The sequence below is a fragment of the Psittacula echo genome (genome assembly GCF_963264785.1).
Source record: "Psittacula echo genome assembly, chromosome: 5".
NCBI classification, from domain to species: domain Eukaryota; kingdom Metazoa; phylum Chordata; class Aves; order Psittaciformes; family Psittacidae; genus Psittacula; species Psittacula echo.
Genome location: NC_137739.1, coordinates 39,275,344 through 39,300,251, shown reverse-complemented (window position 1 = coordinate 39,300,251; position 24,908 = coordinate 39,275,344). Strand labels below are relative to the sequence as shown.

At 41.6% G+C, this 24,908-nt stretch overlaps 1 protein-coding gene across 1 annotated transcript in view; it reads left to right on the top strand.

Annotated features, from left to right (window-relative positions):
- The window catches only part of LRRC56 (leucine rich repeat containing 56), a gene marked incomplete at its 3' end in the record, with an annotated part of 53,313 nt that overhangs the window by 26,302 nt on the left and 2,103 nt on the right, over window positions 1-24,908 (top strand). Inside the window, exons 4-10 of the mRNA XM_080618202.1 lie at window positions 11,376-11,472; window positions 11,864-12,061; window positions 16,037-16,214; window positions 18,339-18,539; window positions 20,847-20,911; window positions 22,108-22,238; window positions 22,929-23,122. Coding sequence (XP_080474328.1) covers window positions 11,376-11,472; window positions 11,864-12,061; window positions 16,037-16,214; window positions 18,339-18,539; window positions 20,847-20,911; window positions 22,108-22,238; window positions 22,929-23,122 — 1,064 coding nt within the window. The remainder of the gene's footprint in view (window positions 1-11,375; window positions 11,473-11,863; window positions 12,062-16,036; window positions 16,215-18,338; window positions 18,540-20,846; window positions 20,912-22,107; window positions 22,239-22,928; window positions 23,123-24,908) is intronic.

Below are 24,908 nucleotides of genomic sequence, written 5' to 3'. Positions count from 1 at the left end.
ATTTATTTGTTCTTTTTTTTTCTGTGGACACATCACGGCACGCAAAGGACCTGCTGCTATTTTTTTCCTAAAATACATGCACACTTTTTCGATAGATTTATTTCTGATTTGCTGTTTGACACAGTTTTATCTTTCTGTCTTGAGATCTTTACAGGGTGCACCAGGTCTCTCAGGGGTGGATCAGTAAGTGCCAAAGGAAATTAGAAATGCCTTTGTGTTTTAGGATAAGTTTGCAATTCCATCAGCAGGTATTAATGTGTGTACATTCTTCACCTTTGCCTTAAGCTGCACTTTATGTTCTTCTTGTGGAGGTGAGAACCTGAAAATAATGTCTGATAATGAAGCCTGCAACCCACTTTTGGTACCAGAAGTTTTACGAAGGATTGTATGTTTGAAAGACCATTTGGTCCCATCTCCTGGTTCGAACTTCATCAGCCTCACAGTCCTACTCCTCACTTTCCTCACTTCATCTCACCATAGGCAACAACTTACAGTGCTTTGTGTTACTTTACTTGTTGTTTAGTTTATCTTGCCCTTATTTATAATTATAGTAATTATCCCTAGTAAGGTCCCAGACTTTAAGTTCTTGCTCCTAGCATCCCAAGGTAAACCCAGTTTTTAAATGTAACATTTGTTGCATAAAAACTTATTAAATTAAAGAAAAGAAGGGTTTATTGCCACATGTTAAATTTTGATCCTAGAAATAATAAGAATCAGTAGCATAATTTTTCTCCTTATAGAATAAACACATTATAGTTGCTGAATCATACTGGAGGATCTTAAAAATAGTTGAAAATGTGCTTATTTGTGTAATGAGTCTTACTTTGTCACTCATATGTGTTTAAACAATACAGCCGCCATTGTTGAAAATGCCTTCTGTAAGGTTCATCTATGTGAATAAGAAAATTTTGTATATTTTGAGTATTTGCTCTCATCTGCAATATACAATGATTCTTCCCATTGCTTTAAGGTAAAAGTGCATTTTGGTTTTTTTTCCTGAGTGGATTGGGGTTTTTTGTTTTCAAGAATCTCACTACTTTTTATTAAACAGTTTAGGTTAACTGGTATTTACTTCTAAACTCACAAAGCATCATAATCAGGGGGAGTCATCTTTCTCTACCTTTTACACTCATTAATATTAAATACCACTCATAGCCATCATCACTGAGGTTTCTTTTCTTTTTGCATTCCCAAGCTAACTTAATGGAGTGCAAGAAATTTTAGTCTCAACATAGTTTGAAAGAAAACTGTATATGTGTATATCTGTATATTTGTTTCTTGTGAAATAGTTATTTCATTTCCTACTGTCTGTACTTAACAGTGATACCATATTATTGTACAATACATTTCAGTTAGCATATGTAAAAATTGGTAGGTATGTCAATTTGGAAACCTTTGTCTTCACCGGAGAGATATAGAGAGCCACCGAAATTCATGGTATGAGTGTCTGCTTTTGAATAATGTGGCTGGGGAGCTACTGTACTCACATGTGATGAGGTTTCTCCGTTGATCAGGGGAACTTCTGTGGCAACTGGAAGCCCTTGTGAGGGTTTGCACCTCTGCCATAAGGCTCATCTCCGTGACTGAGAACATGTTACAACACCCACTGCTAGATCCCGCTGGAGTGGGAATTAGCTTGAAAGGAGTCAAGCTACGGGGTGTGGAATTTACTGTATGTCCAGTTAAAATACCAGCACCAGATCTGAGATGTCTATTGGTGTGCTGTGAATTAATGCTGAGGTTCTGTGTTGTAGCAACTCTCTCAGTATGGAAACCAATAAGGTCTCATCTGCTTCAGTAGTCAGGCTGATGGGCTCAGGGGTCCCCCCAAGCTTCTTTTCTGCATCATTCGCTTGTCACAAAAGAACATCAGGAGGCCAGCAGGAGCAGAGAATGTCTCCCTTGAACCTATCATTTAAGGAAAAAGTCTTGACCTGAGAAATATGTAGACAAGTCTATCATGCCAAATCTGGGGTGAACATTAGAAGCTGAGAGAGAAAATAAATTCGGAGGAAATTAACTGGCATTTGCCAGCCATTCACAGGCACAAGTTGTTCCTGTATCTGTTCCTTGCAAGCTTCTGTGTTTATTCTGTTTTTTTTACAGAATATATGCACAGATAAAAAAAGAAAGGAAAGAAGAAATGCTCATCAGCCATGGAAGAAAATCATTAGTATCTTACAAATGTGCCAAATCAAAAGAAGCTTAAGAACCTGCATTCCCATCACTGTACATTCAGACTAAATCACTTTAATTTACTTTTTTTCCTCTAGGTTTTCATATCAACCCATTTCTGCAGCATCTCAAGTTTTGGTTGTTTTTCCCAGTGGAAGCTCTATAGCCATTACCATGACAAAAGTTGAATAGGAGCTCACAGCTGATCCAATTCTTTAGTTCTGTATGGTCAATTAATCTAGAATTCAAATTTTTTTTGGTACTTAGAAGCATGGGTTTGGAGGCTTTTTTATTTGTGTGTCTTAGCATCACTGAATCTGTCAACTGATTTGGATCTTTTACAGAATATTCCTTCTGCTTACCCTACAGAATTTAAAGTTTCAAGTGTTGATTTTGAAGGATGAGATCTATACTAAATCAAAGCTGCAAGATATCTGTCTTACTCTGCCAAAGCTCTGACCTGGAGCATGCTGTGAAACAGGCACACAACGTGTGGGAGACTGAAAAGTTATTCATGCAGGAAATTTTAAAGCACTGTGGGATTCATTCCTTTAATGTAAATAATTCATTCTGTAACCACAGTTTCATTATCTTTTATTTTTTTAATATGTAGACTTTTAACAATGAGAATGAATGATTGCCAAAGCTGTAGGAACTGTCAGTAGCTCTGGGGCTAAATTGAGGAGCAATGGATATGTGGGTGTGAGAGTTTTATTTACTATCTCAGCTTTATCCTATTTGAAAATTCACTTGCTGTTGTGGAAGATGGAATGCACCCAGTGAGATGCAGCACAGTGCAGTGGGTTTCTACAGCATTTCTGAGGTGCAGCTTCATGCCAAGGGCGGGAGCTGGAGTAGGGTGGAAAAAATAGATCAAGGGCAGGCCTTGGCCCACAGAACCACACTTTGACAACCACTACTCCTTTCAGACTGTGGGACCTGAGTTAAAGCAACTGATCTTTCATTGTTAAAATGCTACCAGTAAGTAAGCTGACAAGAAGTTTTAATGATCAAAAGGAAATTAACACAAAATTACGTTATCCTTCCCACGCACACTGTATATTCGTGTGTTAGGGAATTGCTGTTCCTAACTCCAAGCACATCAACTTTGATCAAACCCATTATTCTGCTTAAAGTTTTTTGACAGCAACTAAAAATGAGAACACTTGAAACTGAATCTATATTTCATGTGTATTAACTTTAACAGAAGTGTCTGGGTTAACTTAAGCGTGATTATGAGGAGTTGCAGAAGTGTGTGTATCAGCACTCAATTTAATTTACAAATACCTCTCTCTTCTTGGTCTCAGTAAGCACTTTTGGTTTAAATGAGGTATAATCTGACATGGAAAATAAAGTGCTTGCAAGTAGCATAGCACTTAGTGTAATATTGTGGTTGCTACAGTGAGTTCAATGAGGCAATGAAAAACAACGATGAGTGAAAATGTTGTAAGTGAAGAACAGCCCAGAGATGTATCTCATTGGGATTGGATTTTTCCTTTGTTGTCGTCTCCTGTCTCTAGATGCCATCTTAGCCCGCTGGCACCAGAGAGGGAGATCTCAGCCCCACTGAAGGCAGGTGGAGTTTTGGCATTGGTGTTAGTGGAACAAGGATTTTTATGGAGTGTCTCTGGTTGAAGCTTTGGTCACAGATGTGTCACGGCAGAGCTCAAGTACTCTATCAGGACCACCAGCATGGTATCTGGCTCCAGTCCTCTACAAAAACCAAACTGCCTTGAACCATTTGTGACTTTGCTGTAGTTGGGTAGTCTTCTGTCCTTCCTTTCAGGCTTTCACTATAGAGAAAGTGCTGGCCAAAAGCATGTGGCTCCTTGATAATCACAAGCTGATTTAGCAAGCCCATGAAAGCTGCAGCAACTGGCTTTCCCTTTGGCATAATAAAACTGAGAAGGCAGAGTTGGGGGCCGGACGAAGCACGAAACCCTGACTGCTCTTTGCAACTTACCCATTGTGCAGCACCATGGGAGTTGCATCTCCTGCTGTCAGCAAAGTGTGCAGCAGAGACCCACAGGTAAAAAAGCAATATGCCAGTCCTTTGCCCCTTTCCAAACTTGAAACTTAAAACAAAAGCTACCAAGGAGCAACAAAACCAACCAAACAAAAAAGGAATAAAACCATAAAATCCTTTTGTTGGGAGAAATATGGCCAGTAGCATCACCACTGCAGCCCATTTGGGAAACAGCTTCTTACTGATGTGAAGGTTGCCTCAAAAAGATGAGACAATAGAGACACCCTACTGCAAAGACTTTTGTCAACAATAACTGTTCATTCACACAGAAATTCTTCATTTGCATGTAAAAGGGAGTTATTTAAAAAGACATTTTGTAAATGGATGCTTTCTGTTCAGCCCCAAACATGTTTGCCTTTCGCTGATGTGTTTGAGCTTAGGAGCTGAGAATTGCCTAGCAAAGTTTCTTTTTGCTTAGTTTTTGAAGTCTCCAATAACACATCTCAGCAGGGTTAAGAACCCTTACTTGGAAAAGTGGAAAAGCTGCAGAGTTCAGAATGAAGCCAGAATATTAGGTGCTACATTTCCATGGCGTTTCAGCCTAAAAGTGGGCTTCTGGCAGCAAAAGATGGGACATGATCCTTGTTAGCTTACACCTTGGGCAGTGGTTCATATTTGCTCAAGTAAGCTTAAAATTCTAAAGGCAGCCTATGTGCCGTGACTGTGAGGTGCAAGACAGAGGAGACCCAAGACAATGGTATTTATTGTATTGCTACTTGAATTTCGAAGAGTAAGTACAAAACCAGCCAATGCTGCAATACTGCAAAGCCAGTCGGTTCTTCACATTCAGATGACATTCGTCTGACTGCAAAAGGACACGGGAGGGATATAAGGACTTGGCCTCAGCACTGCTTGATGACTTGGGGCCTGTGTCATGGTTTTGATCAAGTACGAGTATCACATGCATACAATCAGTTTTACAATTTTGAATACAGCTATTTGAGAGTACAATGAAACTATTATGTAAGCTTCCTATTAGGACATATGTTACTGATTTAAATAACATTCAGGCTTTTAAAGTTTTTGCTTCTGATGTCAGAATTATCTACACAACCAAACCATTGTGTGCTGACATATGGACCGGATCATTGTTATCACAGTGCTGCTTGATAAATTCTACTTGATTTCTGTAGATCAGAGATGAGATTTCTTTTTTTCCTTTATTTTGGAAGAGCGTAGTTTGGTCACTTTTTAAAAATCCGAACCTCTTCAATTACCAATGCATCTGTGTTCAGAGCAACCTTAAAACCAAAAAATACCCACATTAATGGCTATTTTAGATACGTTGCTACTGAAGATTTATTCAACAGATGCATGTGTGCTTTGAGATAGTTTGCAAGTTCAGTGGATTTAGTGTTTTATTTCAAGGTGAATGATTCAAAAACAGCTTCCAAAAGAAACTACGATTTTAAAGCTGATGAATGTGTTCAGGGTTGTGCTGTTGTAAGTGTTTACTGGGTAGCTTGATCTCAGTGGAGCTATTCAAGATTTATTGTGGTCAAACCAAGAGCAGGATTTGGCTCTCTAGGTCTGGTCTCTGTCCAGTAAAATTTTGGCTGGAACGAATCAATCCCTGAAGAACAAGGATGTTGGATTAATGGAAGAACATATTATTTCTCAAACTTGTTATTAGGTGTTGTAAGCCAAACTGTTCCTTGCCCCTCTGTTCTCCCCCAGGCTGGGGGAGTGATGACAAGATGGGAGCATCAGATTTCATGGGAAAGAAATCCTAAAGGGTTGTGCACAAGTGCGGAGGGTGTTGCCAAGACCCTCTCAGAAACGCAGAGTTGTTTGATTTATTCCCACCCTTACAGCAGTATCTGGAGATAGTCAGAACCCAGGTTTCAAACTCTTCAGTTTATTATTATTACTTTTTAAAAATCAATTATAAATGCAAAGTTATGGGTCCAAGGTGAAACTATATGTTGGTTTCTTGGCACTTTTGGATACTAAAAACATGGTCTGGTATTCAGTGTGTGTTCTTCAGGCAAGTGCATAGGTGCGTGTGGAGTAATTGCTCCGGAGGACAGTGGTTTGGCAACCTCAGAGGCTGTAATCCTCTGTTGATCACAACTGAAAGATGTGACATACGCATTCCTACCACATGCCCTGTCTCTGCTTCAAATCTGAGCTGCAGGATATGCAGTTTCTTTACCTATTACTTCCTTGCCCTTCCTGTAAAGTTCTCAGCTTCCACGTCACTCAGGACGGGAAACTTGTCTACTGGAATTGAATTATCCGTTGTGTATATTAATGGGAGCTGTATTTCCTCTACAGTGTCCTCTGCTTCTTTCAATATGGTCTTTGTTGTTTGCACATCACTGGGTCACTCCTGTGCTGCACCATATGACCAACTGCCACCAGCTTTGTACAATGCATCATTTTTTTCCTATTTCAGCTGTCAAACTTCTCAATCATATTCTCAACCCCATTTTTTTAATAGGAACTGTCACTTCCTATATATTTGTGTCATGCCTAATACAGGAGGGTTCTGATCTCTGACTTGTGTCTCATTAACCTTTGTCTCAGTCAATGATTATTTTGGGGGGAGTGTTTTGTTACACCACATATAATTTTAGTGGATTTTCTCTCTTGCTAACCTGGTAATCTGTTATACAGAGTTTATTACTGTAATTAATAACAACATAAATAACAATTTACCCTGGTGAATTATTATCAGGGAGATTCCCGTTGATTCCATTTCTTGTTAAAAAGTCATGAGATGCATCTGCCTGGTTTGATCTGATCTGACCCTCTGCACTCGACATAAATGAAAACATACCCATGTGCACACTTGCATGCACATGGCAGTCACGCGTGCTCACACAGCTCCTTGCTTTGCTCCAGCCCCCTCCGAGGTGGACGTGCTGGATGCAATAGGGCTGGTCCCAGAGGAGGCACTCCTGTCTCTTGCAAGCTCTTAAGTTCCCTTCTCACCAGCCAGAATATTTCAGAAGTATTTTCAGAAATGCAGGTGCATGGGGCTGCGGGGAGCAGCTTGCTTTGACTTACATTGCCATTTCACCTTACAGCAGACATGCTTTTGGGAGCAATTATCTGTGCAGTAATTAACAAGGGAGTTTTTTTCTGATGCTGCAGCGTGATTCACACAGATTCCAAAAGATTAGTTTGTTAGTTACCGAATAAAATACTTGCAGATGTACTTTGCTGTGATAACATCTCTGACTGGAGATGACTTGTTATGGACGCAGGAGTAAAGATCTGCAGGGCCAAAATGTGACTGCATGATCCAGAATTTTAGGCTATTCCGGCAGCGAGCATGACCCCAGAGTCAGCGAGGGGAACTTTGTTCATGGCTTTAACATGCAGCAAAGTTCTGTGATCAGGGCTGGGCACAGGAAAAAGTCCTTTTGCCTCTTCTTCTCGCTGCTGCTTGTCTACATCACAGGGAAGGAGAGACAGCAGTCATTTGCCCTTCCTAGGAGGTGAAGTGCTCTTCTGAAGAGGAAGAGGACAAAGATGCCTTGGCTTGCTAGCTCCCTTTCCTGAAATAAAGGGCAAATGTGGGCTGAGTGATACCAAACAGTGCAACCAAATTCATGCTTTCCTAGTATATTGTGGCATGAGTTAAAGGGGAGCTTGGGACAGCCAACTTCTGTCTCATAAGAAACCAGTTTCCATTAGCTTCCTTTTTTTTTTCTTTTCTGCAGCATTGCCTGTATAAGCATTTCTTAGTAACGAGACCATTATCAAACACTGGGTTGTACTGCAAACAAATGCAGCAGTTCTGCCTTTTGCAAGTACTCAAGACGTGGGATATACAACTGAACTGTTTTCTCTGCAGTACTGATACTAATCAACCAGTTTAAAAAGTTTTAATACTTTGATTAGTATTGACCTTATTAAACAATGCTGCCCCTGACTTGTGCTGAAGTTAGCTGTAGGAGTCAGAGCTGCAACCAGTGAATGAAAATGGTACAAATTTGAGACTGTAGCCATGGCAGTGTAAATTGTAAAGAATAAGGTAAGTATGTTTTAGAAGTAATTTAAATTAGTGTCTTCTGATGGTGTCTGCGGCAGGAGAATGTTTGAAGACTTGTTGGCTAACAATTCATAGTGAATATGTGCTGTGCGTGACTTAGCAGGTGCTGTGAGTAGGTGCTGTGACCCCATTCATGTGCACTGGTTTAGCCATAGCCAGCACTGAAACTGAAAACCATAACACACAGAGGGAAATATGATTTAACTGTGTGAGTCTTTGACCTCTGAGTAGGAGGAGGGAACTGCTTCTTCAAAACCCATGAAGTGATACAGGTTTTAGCAATGGAGGGGATAGCTGTTTCTTCTCAGGGCCTTGTATAAAATCTGCTTGGGAAGTAATCCATTGCTTTATTTTGGCAGCCTTTATATTGACAGAGAAATGTTAAGAACAAGCATGTTGCTGAAAGCTCCTTCTGTGGCAAAAGACCTGCAGTTAGGAAGTACAAGACAAACAAAAATAAAAATAGAATTCATTAATCATAGCTTACCATACACATGTAAAATAATCAGGTTAGGTTGTCTTCAGTTTTGCTGGCCTAATAAGCAGAGCGTCTATCAGAAACACTGTTCCAATGATACAAAAATGAGCAGGACCACTTTCTTTAGCTATGTTCAGCCGTTTACAGAAAAGAAAATTCTGCACCAAAATTTGCCTGACATTTGAAAAACTCATCAGTGGTTTAAGTGGGTTGTAAAATGAGCAATGTAGTTCCTTCACATTACTCCTAATGCCATATTTATGTTTATGGATGTGTTGGCCTTGGTTGGTGGTAGGTTCTACTTTTGTAATTTAATTTAATTTCTTTCCTATTATAGGCATGCAGCTTGCAGATCTAATAATAAATTTATGTAAATATTACTTTGGAGACATCTGTTCCTTAAGGAAGCCTTAGGAACCAGTGTTTGTTTTATTTATAAGATACACGTAAATAGTCCCTGGAAGATCTTCTGCAAGGCTGGGTATGTGGTAACATACAGGGACATTACAATCCTTCAGGACAGGCAAATCTGAATGAGTACTTTGACGGAAATGTGATAAACTCCCATCTTTTTAGGTCCTTATCTGGTCACAGGTTCAGTGACACAATGCCAAGTGTTCCCCTTTGCCCTGATAGCTGTAAAAGGTACAGGTAAAGTAAGCTTGCAGCAAATTGGCAAAGGAGCTGTATTGTTTATACATGAAGGGAGTTTCTGTGTGTGCTTGGCTTGCTTTACCCATGTGTCTCTGCTAGACAGCAATGTCCTGTGTCAGTACGGGCAAGCTGCCTAGATACACAAAATTCAGTTGTGGTTTATGTCAGTTGAGGGTTTTCTCCTGTAAGGAGGAGTAGCCTTAGACAGAAAGAGATGTGCTGTGTGACTGAGATTTTTCTTATTGGTTTTGTTCTGGCCATTAGATAAACTGCACTGTTTGTACTTCAAAGGCTATAAAATGCTATGCAAACACATTGTATGATGTATCTATCATGAGCTTACTTAAGTTTGCAGCATCTGAAGAAGAGACGATCAGAGGCACTCAAAGCATGGAGCTCTGCAGTGGTGGAGGATGGATGAAGTGAGATAGGTCTGAATGATGCCCGTGGACAAACCCAGAAGGCAGAGAAGTGAAAATCCCCAGTTTCACGCTAGAAACTCCTGTTCAATCTTGTGTTGGGGAAATTGCAGGAGAGAGGCATCTAGGCATGTTTTTCCATGCATCCATGCTTTATGCAACCATTCATTATGCATCCATTCAGCTTTATGCAGTCTCCTTGCTCCTGATGTGGCCCTTCCAAAGTGTTCAGATAGTGGAGAAACAACAAAAAAAAAAGCCAGGCAAGAATACAACCCCACTTGTAAAAGTACTGTTCCTGGCCTCTTGGCCTGGCTGGCTGTGCAGTATCCCTGAAACAGGCAATTTGTAGGGTTATTTTCTGCAGGGCTGCATCAAAGCTGCAGGAGGTTCTCAGGGGGGAATGCAAAGCTGCTCTTTTCCCCCATGATCCATAGAGAGAAGACATGAGTAAGGGAACTGTATTCCAAGATTAGAAGGGACCCCATGACCATATTATTTTCTCTTCTTCAGTTTTGCCTAGACAGTGCATTAAAGTATTATTTCATTCTTCTTATTATTTATTTATTATAACATACATTATAAAGATTGATATTATTAAAAAATAGCTAATCCACCATTTTTAAGTCCAAGAATCTCTATTTAAGAACTATTTTAGCAGTTTGAATGTGGTCCCTGGGCAACTGACCCTGCCTGAGAAGGACTGGACAAGATTACTTCCAGGGGTCCCTTCCAACATTAGCCATTGCTGTGATTCTGTGAACTCCTCTCTATCTCCTCTGATAAACTGTCCTCATATACAGTTCCCCACTGATTAACTGTTTAGTATTCAGGTAGCCTGACATGATGGCTACAGTAGAGAATTCTGAGTTTCTGATTGGTTTGTTATTTCATAAAGTGTTGTATTTTGTTTGTGATCGAGTAGTGGCTTTATGCAACTTAATGTTGCCAAAACAGAAGGTGGTTCAGCACCACTGTGATTTGCCACCATTTTTGCATTTTGCATTATCTTTGTATTGCACACTGTGGCAACGGACTTAAGCAGATCAGTATGTGGTTTTCCAGGTTAGGACCAGAAAGGTTGGAATTTGTATAAATGATCTTTTATTTATATTTTGCTAGACCTAAAGGGTAGGCAAATATGATGGAAAGGATTATAATTTTCTGCTGATTCAAAAAATGTTATTTGGCAAGAGTGCTAAAAATCTGAAAGAAAGGTAACTCCATCAGAGAACAGAGTGTGGTGACTTTGCAGTCAGATGAGATATGTTAATTTGGGTTATGTGTGTAGAGCAAATGATGCCAGCATAAACAAACTTCACTTAATTCTTAGCAGTTAGCTGCGATTTATGACAGAATTACTGTGATGTCGGTCTTGGAAGAATCTTAATCAAGCTGAACTGGAGCGACATATTGTCATACAAGAACAAAGATGTCTGAGAGAGAGGTAGAGAGGGGTATAATTTTTTTCTCCACCTTTGAAGGTGAACATTTTTAATGACATTTATTGTAACAATGTGAAATTTGAAGGAAGTAGCAATGGCCTAGTCTTAGGAAAAAGAAGCAAGTTTTGAGTTCCTTCATCCATTCAAATAGAGCTTGAATTGTTTCTTTTATAAGGGATCTTGGAACCACATTGTCCCATCTCTACGTCCTGTGGATGGCTCACTGTGGGCTCTCAGATTTAGATGGGATCTCTTCCTGCAGCTCTCTAAGAGTAAGTCTAGATGTGTCCTGCCAAATGACAATCTCAAAACTATCTCTTCAGTTGATACTTTTTACTTGTAGTCTTTTTTCTCTTCTGACTCTTTGTTTTTCTAAAGGACTTTAGTTAGATGCCTTGAATTGCATATGTTAAGAGATGCCACAGTATTTTTTTTAATAAGGTGTGATATTCAGGTCTGATCCTGAAGATGCCTCATGCAGAACAGTGATCGTTGCCATATTAGCCCTAGTTATTTAAGGTGGCAACAGCCACACTTGTTCACTTGCATGCTAATTTCATACTGTCATGTAGTATTTCAAATATTAGAAAACATTTTGCAAAGCTTAGGTGTTGCTTGTGCAAGCCTATGGTTTACATATTTATTTTGTCTACTTCTGCTGAGGAACTCTACATAGCCTATAACAATATCTCTGACCTGAGCCAGCTGCCCTGGCTGGATCACCTTGAGGTTTTGGACCTGGAAGGGAACAATATTGAGGACACCAACCAGATGCAGTACCTGGGACTTTGTTGCAAGTTGAGCCGCCTGACAGTGGAGGGCAACCCTATCTGTCTGAAGCCAAATGCAGAATCTGCAGAGGTGAGGAACTTAGTTTACATACATTGTGTTAATGTTTGGCAATGTATTTTTAGTTTTGAGTTGGAAATTAGAAATTTTTTCTTCATCTTCTTATTGTATCATTCTGAGTGATGGTATGGGATGTATTTCCCAATTTTCATTTCTGTTGATATTGTCTTCTCATGGGTATTGTCTACAAGATGAGCACAAATGAAATACAAAGAGTGCTAGTGAAGACTCAGGCCTGTTTCCTAGCAATATGTTTCTTCTTACCTATGAGAATGGGATTAAAGCTAGAAATGAGCTTTTACTGATCCATACAGCTGTTCTGTCTACTCCCAGCTTGCAGTGCAAACAGGCATCGTAAAGGAAGACCAAGGACAGCATGGACCCCAGCTATTTGGATCTTTCTAGCTTGTAGGGATCTTGGAGCAGGTTAGAAGGTAGCCAATATTTTTCTTACAAGATGTGCCAGTTGCAATGTCTCAATTACCTGTCTGTCTTTGGGCTTTTACATTTCTTTTAGGAGGCTCTCTGGTCCAACAGCAAGTACTCCAGGACCACCACACTCAAAAGTTGAACCCTCAGACAAATAAGCTTGAGATAACTAGGAAAAACAGTATTGTAGGAACTGTTACTTGTCATTTCCCCTAAAAGGTTAAAATCAAATGACCAAAAACTACAGTAGTTCACCCCTTATGTACTGAAACGATATAACCTTTTCTGTGGAGGTTCTGTGGAGGTTGTTGAGAGCATGAGATCCTCTGTGTCACAAAGATGAAAACACAGTGATAAATGATCTGTTGGGATATAAAAACAAGCATCTTGGCATATACTAAAAAGGTAATTGGAGGAAAAGCAGAGTTTAAAAAACTTGGTTGAATTAGGCTGTTCCTCATTTTGGTCATGTAATGTCTAATGCATATCATCAGATGACAGTTTATGGCCTGTTTAGTGCACAATATATTGTCATCCACGTCTTTTGGAAGGTCACAGGCCTATGCACATACACATAGGTATGTAATACACAGCACTCACTTTGAATGCTGCAATCCCCAAAAACAGCTGATAATGCAGAGGTTAGAAAGCAGAGCAGGTGTTGGTGCTGTAACTCCACTGTGCCATGTTCCATAGCTTTGCTGTGCATTTCAAAGTGATCATGCCCATGCTACTAATTTTCATAAAAGGCTGGGTTTGATATTTGTCCTGGATTTAGACTTGAAAACCGAGGTGCTGTCACTAACAGTCAATTGTGTAGCAGGCATACACGTATTTTAAATATCCTCACTTCTTAGATACATGAGTTGTTCACATTTTTCAGATTTAATTGTTGGCTTGATCATATCCCTCAGTAAAATGAGCCACAGAAGGCAGTGCTTTAGCTATGATAATATTCCTCTCTGGAATCCAAAAGAAAATATTGTACTCTTGCCTTTCTGTTTTGAACTGGTAGAAGTATACTTCAGAGACTACACTTGTAACTATTTGTAACCAAAAGATGCAATCATGAGAGGAAAACACATATTCCTACACTAAGGAAGCACTGCCTGCTTCTGATGGACAAAGTATGCTTAATTTTTTTGCTTTCATGGAGCCAAATACAGCTTCCGACACTTCCTTATCATAGCTTCCTGGCATGAAAATGGTGCAGTATATCCCAACAGCATAGAAAGTCTATTTCTATTCTCTCATCATTCCTGCTCAGCGAAAGTGGTGATTTTGGAGAATGTCGTTTTCACTTGGCATCTTCAGTCCTTACGTGTACTTGTAATGGAGAAATGTCAGATTGCCCTTGGTTTGTTTAGCTGAGGAAATGAGTCCTTGGGATGCCGCTGCATGTTGTCATGTAACAGAAGTTCAAGAGGAGTGGTATGTGGAGGTGTGCCCTACTGCTTTTCTCCGCGCTGAATGGCTGTCTCTACTCCTGTACTATCAGTTGCATTCAAATGCCAGCCAGAATTTGTTGAGGGGTTTTACACAGAACAGTAACAGAGACAGACTGTAAGTTCACTGTAGTCCCTTACCCAGCCTCCATGCTGGGAAGCTGCTCAGCTCCAGGGAGGTTACAAAGGTGGCCCTTCCCCTCAGCTGCTGAGAGCTTTTCCGCGGACTTTGCTGCTTTCTCGGTTCCAGCTGAAGTTTGTATCTCTTCAGGGTATAGAACCTGAAATATATAAAAGAATAGATGTGGGCTTATTTTGGTGTGCCTTAGATGGCCAGCTCTAATTCCTCAAGCTCCTTCTTGCAATCTGGCCCTTGCTACAGCCCTGTAAAAAGCTCTTCTATTTATTTACTTTCAATCTACAGAATGCTCTAGCTAAATTTACTGCTTTTTTTTTTTTTTTCTCAGACAGCCTGTTTGCTCTCTGTAATTTGATTTTCAGATGAGCTCATCTTTCCCTGTTATCTAAACCAAGAGCACCAACCTGATGATAAATCCTGCAGCCTCTGCTGCACTAATGTAACACGAGTGTAACATGACGCCCCTCTCCAATAGGACATGGCTGGAAATTGGCTGTAGCTCAGACACTGTTTGGAGTACGTGTGGTACAGGGCAGCATGGTGATTGGTTGACTCATTTTCTAAATTAAGATTAAAGGCTTAGTTAGAGAACTCCAGTGTTTGCCTCTCAACAAGAAAAAAACACACCCTCTATTTGGTGAGTTCCCCTGCCAGCCTCAGTGCTGCATTGTGCAGAAGGAGGGAGCGTACAGCCAGCCAGGTCCCACAGAAACATTTCTGTTTGTGACAGCTCTGTACTGAATGAGGACTTGGCTTTGTGAGGTTTTCTAATATTGCATGCAACGTCTTGAAAAGCATAACATTTATCTGGATGAAGCAACTGATTTGCAGGGAGCTGTCCATTCATATTCTGCCACTCGCAGTGTGCTCTTGTTTTATATTTTCTTTTAGTATCATTCATCATTGTTTACTGCTTTTTGTAATCTTAGACTATTTTAACCAGAAATATTCCCACTGCAAAGCAGCACAACCCAGTCAGCCCTGCTGTATTGCTAACTTTTCCCAAAGACAAAGGTGCCACATGAAGGTGTCTACACCACCTGAACCCACCAAAACAGCCCAATTTGCAGTGTGCTCTGAGCACAGTTGTAACTGTTCTGGATTGCCTTGCTGCTCAGGGATCCCAAAGCATTGGCATGTGCTCATGAATCATATTATAACATGTCAGCTCCCCACATATATGCAGAAGGGGCTACACCCGTGCTTTCCCCCATGGCTGTCACACTGAGTCTGTGTGCTTTGGAAGCAATGGCATTGTTTTTCCAGCACAGAGAAAAGAAACCCAAGTGCAGTCCATTTTAGCCTTCTGTGTACCTGCTGTTGGTATGTGACTTTTTGCAGAAGCAAATGGAGTGTGAAGTAAGCCATCACTTCTAACAGTGTATAAAATCACACACCAAGCCCCTGAAGACTGCCCCAGAAGACCAGTGCAGTTCACTCGCTGTACCTGGTTTATGGGTGTGCCTAAAAACACAATCCATGAAAATGCTCTTTTTCCATCAGCAGGTGTAGCGACATTCATCACATGTTTTCAAGTCTTCCTATCACCCAAGTATTGATGCAGCAACCAGAGAATCACAAAAGCAGGGAAAGAGGCTGGCTAAATGCTGAGGGTGCCCAGGCTTTCCATGGACATTAGTAGCTTTGTACACTTTCGTACATTATACATAGTAAAACAGAGACAAATGCCACAATCACCAATGGGTAAACAGCAAAGGAGCCTTTGGGCAGGTGTCATGTGTTTGCACTGCTCAGGGCATGTTCACAATAAATTTTAGTAGTAATTATGCAAGGAGAAAGCACAGTGAAACAAAAGTCTTGACTATTTATTTCTGTTGAATTAATAGGTTTGCCTCGTAGAAGGCATTTCAAATTATATGGCAGTCATACAAATTGAACACTGCTGTGCTGCTGGTGGAAGTCCACAGCCGGTTAAATCAACTGTTCAAGTGACCACTTTCTCAATTTCACCAGGAACCAGATTATAATTACAGAGCTGAAGTAAAAAAACTCATTCCCCACTTGGAATATTTGGATGAGATACCAGCAAGCCAGACTGCTCTCCTTCCTTCCAATAAGATGAATGAGGACTGGCTAATCATCAAGGAATCCATCAAGGAAGGTGGTTTAGCTGGAGACATTTCATGGTTAGGTATGTCAGGTTTCCTGTCGCGGTTCATTTTTCAGGCTATGATGTGCAAAAAAGAAAGATGAAGAGCAAACTGGCCTCTTCAAAGCCAACATTTAATTACAGTGAAGGGACAAAGGATGTTGTTGTGACTCGGAAAGTGAGGCAGCTAGAATTCAGCACTGTGTAGGCTTAAATGAAAGCTGTCCAAAGCTGGGCATCAAGATCAGAAAAATGCAGATGACTTCTAGAGCATCAAGCAAATCCAGTAGTAGCTGGGAGTCTGTGCTTAGCATTAATTCTGCGTGACTGGAAAAAGCAAAGCTTGGAAAGCAATGTTTCAACGGCAGCTCTTCATAGCCCTTTCCATAGCAGCAGTCAATCCTACACTGGGTGGATGTAGCAGGATTTCCTTCTCCAATTTAATAATAGGAAAGGCAATTTGGTCACCACCCGCAATGGTAGCAACGTCCTAGCAACTGAGATTGCATGGAGATCTGTTCCATTTTCCTCTGCCTCTGTGATTAAGTCCGTTACATTCATTAGTAGGGAGTAAATGGTTTGAAAAAAAATATCTGTTGTCCCCTTGCCTGTAGCCTTGGTTATAGTTCAGTTATCCAGGCTTTTATGCATCAATCATCCTACATGCATTTTACTGCGTACCATTAAATATTACCAAGTATTTCCTAAAACTGCTCTTGTTGCTCCCCATTAGTGTGGGCAATTCACTTGGCTTCCCAGCCCTCTCCCCCACCCCCATTGTGGTTTGCCTGCCAAGTGTATTCCATTAAATATTTAATTTGTTTTGGAATAAGTACATATATTTGTCATTTATTTAATCCCTATGGGTACAAATCAGTAGTTGTAATAGAAGTTATTGTAGGAAAAATAATCCATTAAAATCTGATCCCTCAATGATCCTGCTTTGGCAAACATCAGCTATGGTTCAGAAAACTGGTTAACTAAAGTAAGCTGCCAGAAACACTAAAGACAGGGCACAAAATTGTAAGTTCATATTATATCCTAGTGCAACCAGACTCATATTCTTGCCTTCAGCTCTAAACTGATGAGCTGGTATGGTTAGGTGGGAACATCCTCGTATTTGTTTCTTTCCTAGAGCAATGTTGACTCGAGTGCTTTTAACGCACTGTGTATTTCATGAGTGTGTATTAACAACTATGGCCCGGATATTTTACAGGTCCCGAACACTCTGCCCTTAAGGAAATGGCCATATTATTACAGAGCTGATTCCTCCACTGTTAAGCTGGTAGATGCTCAACACTTTTCAGTGCCTAGATGAATGGCATGCTTTGTAATGAAATTTGCTTTCCTATGGGTTGTTGGCTGCACATGCTGCTCTTACAGCTGTGATGTGCTCCCAGGGCAGCCAGTGATTGGGCAGGCAGGAGGACAGGGCTCTATCTGCCTCAGTTAGCTTCTGTATTATCCCCCCTGCCTGTAGCATTATGAAACCTCAGTTTTCACCTTTCTTTCTATGGTAGAGAAGTATCTGTCTCTGATGCAATACTGGAAAAATCTGTCACTGCCATTCTCAGATTTCTATAACTCCTAGTATATAGTTTGCCCTGATTGTTTAATAGCTCTGGTAGCAGTGTCACCATCTGCATTATGCCTGGGCATTTAAGCAATATATTTTAAGACCCGTAGCAAACCCACAGTGGTTCCCCCGCAGGCAGATGGGCAGCAAATGAGAAGCAGCATGCTCTTACCCTGGATATGCAGACAGGAGAAGTAGCAGAGCCCTGGATATGTTCAGGCTCACCTGTGGGGCAATTGGAGTTGAGTGGTGAGCACAGAACAGTTCCTGACCCCGTCCGTATTCAGCCAGCAATCGGTCTCTGGTGTTCAGAAACAGGAGGAGGGCGGGAAGGCACTTTGGCTTAATTGGGGACCCCCCGGGTTCTACTGTCTGCAGAGGATGGATGGGGGACTGCATGCAGCACCAGGAAGCCTTCTGTCCCTGGGCTTGACTCATTCCAGCATGTTTCTTGTATCTGCAATGACATGTTTTATCGTCTCCTACAGCTCCAGGTGTGCAGCAGCAGTCCTCGTATTGGCAGTGTACAGTGATGGTGTGGTTTGAAGCCTTGAATGACTGTGCTTACTCTAGCAAAATCTCTCTCTTAGATCCGTGTCTTGGGACAGTAGCAAGGCAGTCTAGATGGAGCCCAAGACCCCCGACAACTTCCAGACCTGGCACTGCGCAGTCGTCTGCTCATGCAGGGAGATCTAGCAGTGTCTGCCTCTTGTATGGTGGCTGTCCTCTTCCAGATGCCACTGTTTCTGATGAGCTGTTCACAGAAGATGACCCCAGTGATTTGATAGATGGTAACATATGTTTTTTAATCCTGTTCTTTCTCACACCTCCACCTCCTTCTGATTATTATTGCTGATGAAAGCCTGAGTACGTTGAATACCACCTACCCATGGTGCTGCTAATCAGGTTCAGCACATGTTTTCTTCCGTGGGACTCACTTGCTTTAGCATGGGATTTCCTTTATTTCCTCCTGCAGAAGGAGGTGCATGTCATCTGGGCTTCCCCCTCCTCAGCCCCTCACCCCCATCTATTATGTGTTGCTGTGCTTCTTTAACAGCCCTGAACTGCAGTGCTGCTCCCTCACTGAAGTTGCCTTTCACACCTTGTCAAAAGCTGTTCTGCTCAATCCTTCAAGTTACACATCAGCCTAGCTGGAGCTCACTTAAGTCACATCTGGCACATCTCATTCAGTCACAGGAATGTGGTCCAAGGTAGTACTCTAGAAAGGCACGGTGATGCATCACTCCCTGTGGGATCATGTGCCCCAACAACAGGTACTGCAGTCTCATACTGCAGCAGCCTCGCTGCTGTCAAGGAGCACTTTCTTTTGGGTTTCCAGGAGTGGGTCCCTCAGAAAAAGGGGTCAGTTCCTTGACTTCACATACCTGATCTACAGGCTCACCCAAAACACAGGTGTACCACTTCCCTTTGTGCCCTGGCTACCTGGAAGTTCTGCCAAGTTAGCAGCTCCTGGAGACAGCTGGATGGAAAGGGAGCTCACTTCTGGTACAATATTTGGCACTTGCCAAAATGTCTTTTCCTGGCTCCTGAAAATATCTTGATGGTGCAACTCCACTGGTCCATGGAGTGCAGACTAGATAGGAAGATGGTGTTTGCTTTCCCAGCATTGTGAGCTGCTTCTCTCAGATGCCAGTCTCAGCTCAGTTCTTTGCTGTAGAAAGACTCAGGATAATGAACTAGATGAAGTGATGTAGTGTCAACTGAGTGCTCATTTGGAAAAGAACATGGAAACTGAATGCAGCTTGCCAGGGAATGAGACCATCCAGAAGCACCTTGACAGGCTTGAGAGGTAGACCCATGCAAACCTCATGAAGTTCAATAAGGCCAAATGCAAGGTCCTGCACCTGGGTCAAGGAAATCCCACAAACAGATATAGGCTGGGTGGAGACTGGATTGAGAGCAGCCCTGAGGAGAAGGACCTGGAGGCGTTGGTCAATGAGAAACCGATCATGACCCATCAGTGTGTGCTCGCAGCCCAGAAAGTCAACTATATACTGGGCTGTGTCAGAAGAAGTGTGACCAGCAGGTCAAGAGAGGTGATTCTGCCCCTCTACTCTGCTCTCATGAGACCAAATCTGCAGTACTGCATTCAGCTCTGGAGCCCCTAAACAAGCAGGATTTGGACCTGTGCAAGTGAGTCCAGAGGAGGCCATGAAGATGCTCCAAGTGCTGGAGCACCTCTCCTATTGAAGACAGTCTGATAGAGCTGGGGTTGTTCTGCTTGGAGAAGAGAAGGCTCCAGGGAGACCTTATAGCAACCTTCCAGTGCCTAAAGAAGCCAACAAGAAATTTGGAGACAGACTTCTGACGTGGGTCTGTAGGTATAGGACAAGGGGGAATGGTTTTAAACTGAAAAAGGATAGATTTAGATTAGAAAGAAGGAAGTTCTTTAGTGTGAGGACGGTGAGACACTGGCACAGGTTGCCCAGAAAAGCTTTGGACACCCAGTTCCTGGCAGTGTTCAAGACAAGGTTGGACATGACTTTGAGAAACCTGGTCTAGTGAAAGGTGTCCCTGCCCATGGCAGTGGTGTTGGAACGAGATAATCTTTAAGGTCCCTTCCAACCCAAACCATTCTATTATTCTACCACAATTTTACATGCACTTTCAGGTAGCTGGCACTACTGACAGAGACAGTTTCACCCTACACTCACTGCTTCTTCCTGCCCCTTTGTTGCCTTGCGTCTTTTTTGGCAAGAATATCTGCATAGCCACATGGGGAACCTGATACTGATTGAGATCCAGCTGAAAAATAATCCAGCAAAACAAACACACACCCCACAAAAACCAAATTTAGTTTTGATCTGGATCTGTTCCCTGATCTGACTCACCGTGTGGCCACACAAATGTTTGCAGCAGCACAGTTGAGGAGGCAGGGCAGAAGCAGAAGGAAACAGATTCTGGCAGAAGCAGAGAAATGCCTCTTAGCAGTGGTGTCAGGCCATACCAGCTCACACCGTGAACCTACACCGTGAAATATTACATCTTCCTGTCTGTGGACATGATATTGACTGATTTCAAAGACAGCACCATTTGTTAAATGCTGGAATAAAACGTTCTTTTTCCTTTTTTCTTAGGACTCAGTCAAATTACATGTGGGAACCACATCAAGGCTCTTTGTGCAAGGAGGCAAAAGCTAGGTGTACGTTTTTCTTCTATATGTCGTATTCCTGCCTGGTAAACCCCAGGATCCTGGGACAAACTGAACTCACACTGTGGCTTGTGGCAGCTTACTCTCTTCTCCACCGCAAAAGCCCCCCAAGATGCAATTGACCTTGAGGAGGACAGAGTCTCTTTCCCTAAGGTTACAAATGCTCCCATGTGCTAGCAACAATTAACCATCAGCCTTAAAGGAACACATGGAAATAAGGCATCAGCTGATGGTGGTGCATTTCATATTGTCCTGACTGAGCAGAGCACAAGGCAGGATTGCAAAATTTGACAGTATTTCTGCAGCAGCTATTAAGCAAAAGATTTTTTTTCAGCAGTGTTTTTTTGATGTTGGTGTAAATAGCCAAATTGCTGCAGTCATTCCTGTGGACTAAACAAAGTTTGTTCCTCTTGGCAGTGGGGTGATACCTCAGCCCTGTGGGTCAGCCTGCTCACTTCAGTGGTAACTTAGTGAGAGTATGCCCATGTGTGTAAAGGGGTGCAGTATGGGTCATCACGGTTAGCTTCTATGGGTCATCACGGTTAGCTTCTATGGGCCATGAGGTTCAACGCAGCACAAATGCACACACACGTTTTTAAACAGGCTGTACTAAACCAGGGAAACAGCATGCACAAGACACCTGCATCACTACATTATCAGCAGCCTCACTTAATGCTGACAACAGATGTTAAAGAACCACTGGAAAAAAAGTGTCCCTCCCTTGTCTCTCCACTGCCACTGCACAAGCACTGGGAGCTTTTCTGAAACAAATTTGAACATTGGAAATAGATGATCTTTAAGGTCCCTTCTAACTCAAACCATTCTATGATTTGAGTGAATTACTGTGTTATAAACGAGGATGTGGAAGGGACTGCAGTCACATGCTGAATGATGCAGTTTCTGTGGTACTGGTCTTAATGTGCTTATTGTCATAGATACTACAGGCTTATACACCAGTGAGATATAAGTCAACATCTGTCTTACTGCCACCCTGGGTTCCTCAAGCTGTAACGGCGCACATGACTGAGGTGTGGGGCTTCTTAAAACTGAGGAGCAAGAAAATAGTGAGGTGTGATCTGAAGATTCAGGAGTAACAGCGGACTTTGATGCCTTCTAAAATCCACAATCTAGAAGCAGAGTTGGAGAGACCTCCTGAGGTTATCAAAATAATTTCTGTCATTTTCCAGCCACCTGCAGTGAGCCCTTTGAAACTCTGTGATCTGAGGACTGAAAACCTTTACAGCTCTGCAGGAGAAGGAAGTCTGCACCAAGAAGATGTGTTCTCTGAACTGAGCGCCAAGAGAGAGCAGCAAAAGAGGTGAGACTGCAGGAGAAATCTTCTCGTGCAATAAAGCGGGCATTCGTTTTCTGCTGTAATAATAAAATAAACTCCTTGGCCACCTGGTGGCGGTTTCGAGGGATAGTCTTGGCCTCCTGCCTTCCTGTCCCTGCGGTGGCAATCCATCCATCAGTCCTCCTCACTGGATCATCTGCAGGATGGGCAAGGGAGAAGAAACCTCTGACTTTTCTCTAGAGCAGGCTGAAGACCTGCATAGTCAGGGTGGGCTCACTTGCTTAGTGAGAGCAAGGAAATGACTTTTCACAACTAATGAAACATTCTTGGCCCTGACAGTGCCTACCTTCAGGCACTAAAAGAAGTGAAAGTGGATGAGGTTTTCTGCAAACATCACATTGGCCTAACCAAATGAAAGGCTGAAAGGATAATAAGACCCAGCTGAAATTCTCCCACCTCATAGACAATTAATGGTTGTTTTGGAAGGAAAAACAGCTTCATATCTCTGAGCTTACTTCACTGTGCAGTTCACAGCTTAGATGGCTGATCCATTTAGAACGATTTTCCATTTCTCTGGGATAGTGGGAAATCACAGTGACTGACTAAATCCACTTCCTGGGTGTTTGCCCTTGTGGCCATGCCAAGCTGCACGTGGCTGGCTCCGTATTCACAACTCAAAGGCTAATTAAAGGTGTGATATTTGATATTGTCCAGGTGCCTGCGTAAAGGACAGCAAGAGAAAGTCACCCAAGGACTGAGGATAACTCCCAGTGATAAGGAAGAGAGTGAAGACTCCAGCCTGACTGACAGTTGTGAAGGTGCATTGAGTGAGACCTCTGATAAGGACCTCATTGAAAGGATTTCTCTTGATTCTTCTTGCCACTCCTGTCTCTCCCAGTCTTCCTCAGGTACTGGACCTAAACCTCTGGGGAAGGATCAGCATTAGGTAGTGATACTTGCAACTAACCATTTGTAGATTGGTATATTAGTAACTGCAGTGTTTTAAGAGATCTGGCTTCTGTGCTCTAGAGCAGCAATTCGGAAATATCATTGGAGAGCCAGACCCTATGAAATCCATTCTAGTTTTTAAGCAGGACATGGTGGCTGCTGTGTTCACCATCAGTTGATCCATCAACATGGGTCTGTAGAATTAAGAGGAGCAAAGCTGATCTTAAACCAGCTTAGCATCAAGTCTAGAGGAAGGACATGCCTCTGTCTTCTACCTTGTATTGTTAATTTATGGCAGTGACAAGTAAGTCTAAAACACTGGTGTTCCACCTGAGCTATATTTTAACCCAGTTGGCACTGGTGGAAGTATTGGCTGAGCTAATGATTAAGGTTTAACTGGGCAGCTGGGAATTCTAGAAAGACATGCACCCAAAGGGATGCATTCAATAAACAGTTTAAAAATTAAATGTGTTCTTCTGCTCATCAAAAACAAAGCCAAAGGCCTCTCCAGAATTGCACTTACATAAATGAAAGCAGAATTCCTGCTCTTCACCACTTATTGAATGTTATATTTAAGAATATTAGAAACATTAATAATGATTATTCCAAATACATATTAAGTAGAGTACAAAAGCACAACTTTGCTACTGTTGTTAATGATAACTTTTTTTTGGGTCTCAGTAAATACTGGCATGTGAGGTTTTGCTTTATGTTTCTTTCAAGGGCAAAATTGAGCTATTAAAATTTAGAAAAACAAATGTTTTGGAAAAAACAGAAGTATCATTAAACCATTCAAAGCCTCTGTGTACTAACGGTAATATAAGCAATATCTCTTTAATAAGAACAGAAACGGTTTGGAAAAATCTAAAGGCATGGCCAATTGTCCAGTGACCACAGAGGTCTTAGATTATGATCTTGTGGTCTCTTTAGGTTTAATCAGATCTTTTTTAGATTTAATATGATTTCCATGAATTGAGTATGATTTATTATGATCTCATCATCTTTGTAGATTGAGTAAACAATGCCCCAGGTATCTCACAGTGCAGCAGGGTAATGCCTTATAGGACTATTAAAGTGAATGCTTGGGCATAAATCTGCCCATCTGGTAACCAAATCTGCTAGCATTTGGTTACAAGATTGTTGGAGTGGTTTGAAATCTAGTATTACATAGGGGATGGGGGTTGTGCAGATGACCCAGATCCCAAATTACAAGCAGCTGGCCATAATAACCAAGATTCAAATAATCACAAGCACAGTAGCCTTTGTCTGCTGTCACCAATAGACATATGTGTTTTGCAGAGCAAAATACCTGATAAAACTTTAGCAACTGATGGATTTTATTCAGCAAGGCAATTAAAAATTTACGTGACCTCTGTGACTTGAAACTGTGTCAAGGTTTGGAGAGGCATTTAAATGCCTCAACACTTAACTTCAGAAATGTGTTCTACCCAATGTGATTTTCTCACAGAAGAACTTGTTGCTGAAAACAGTCCTTCTGATCAGGAAAGGAGAAGTCATTTGAGCAAAACCACTGTTATTTAAAAGTAGTTGCAGCAACACATCCATATAATCTGCACCCTTTAGAAGCTGTTGAGTGTTATTTTGGACTCTTGAGTCAGGCATACCAGTCTTTCGGAATGTCTTTACTTAAATTAAAACCCCTGTGAAATTTAGACATTTTTAAAGTATAGCATTATGGAAATTGTTCGGTGAAAATTTTGCATCGGCTTTAAGTTGTTACCTGAG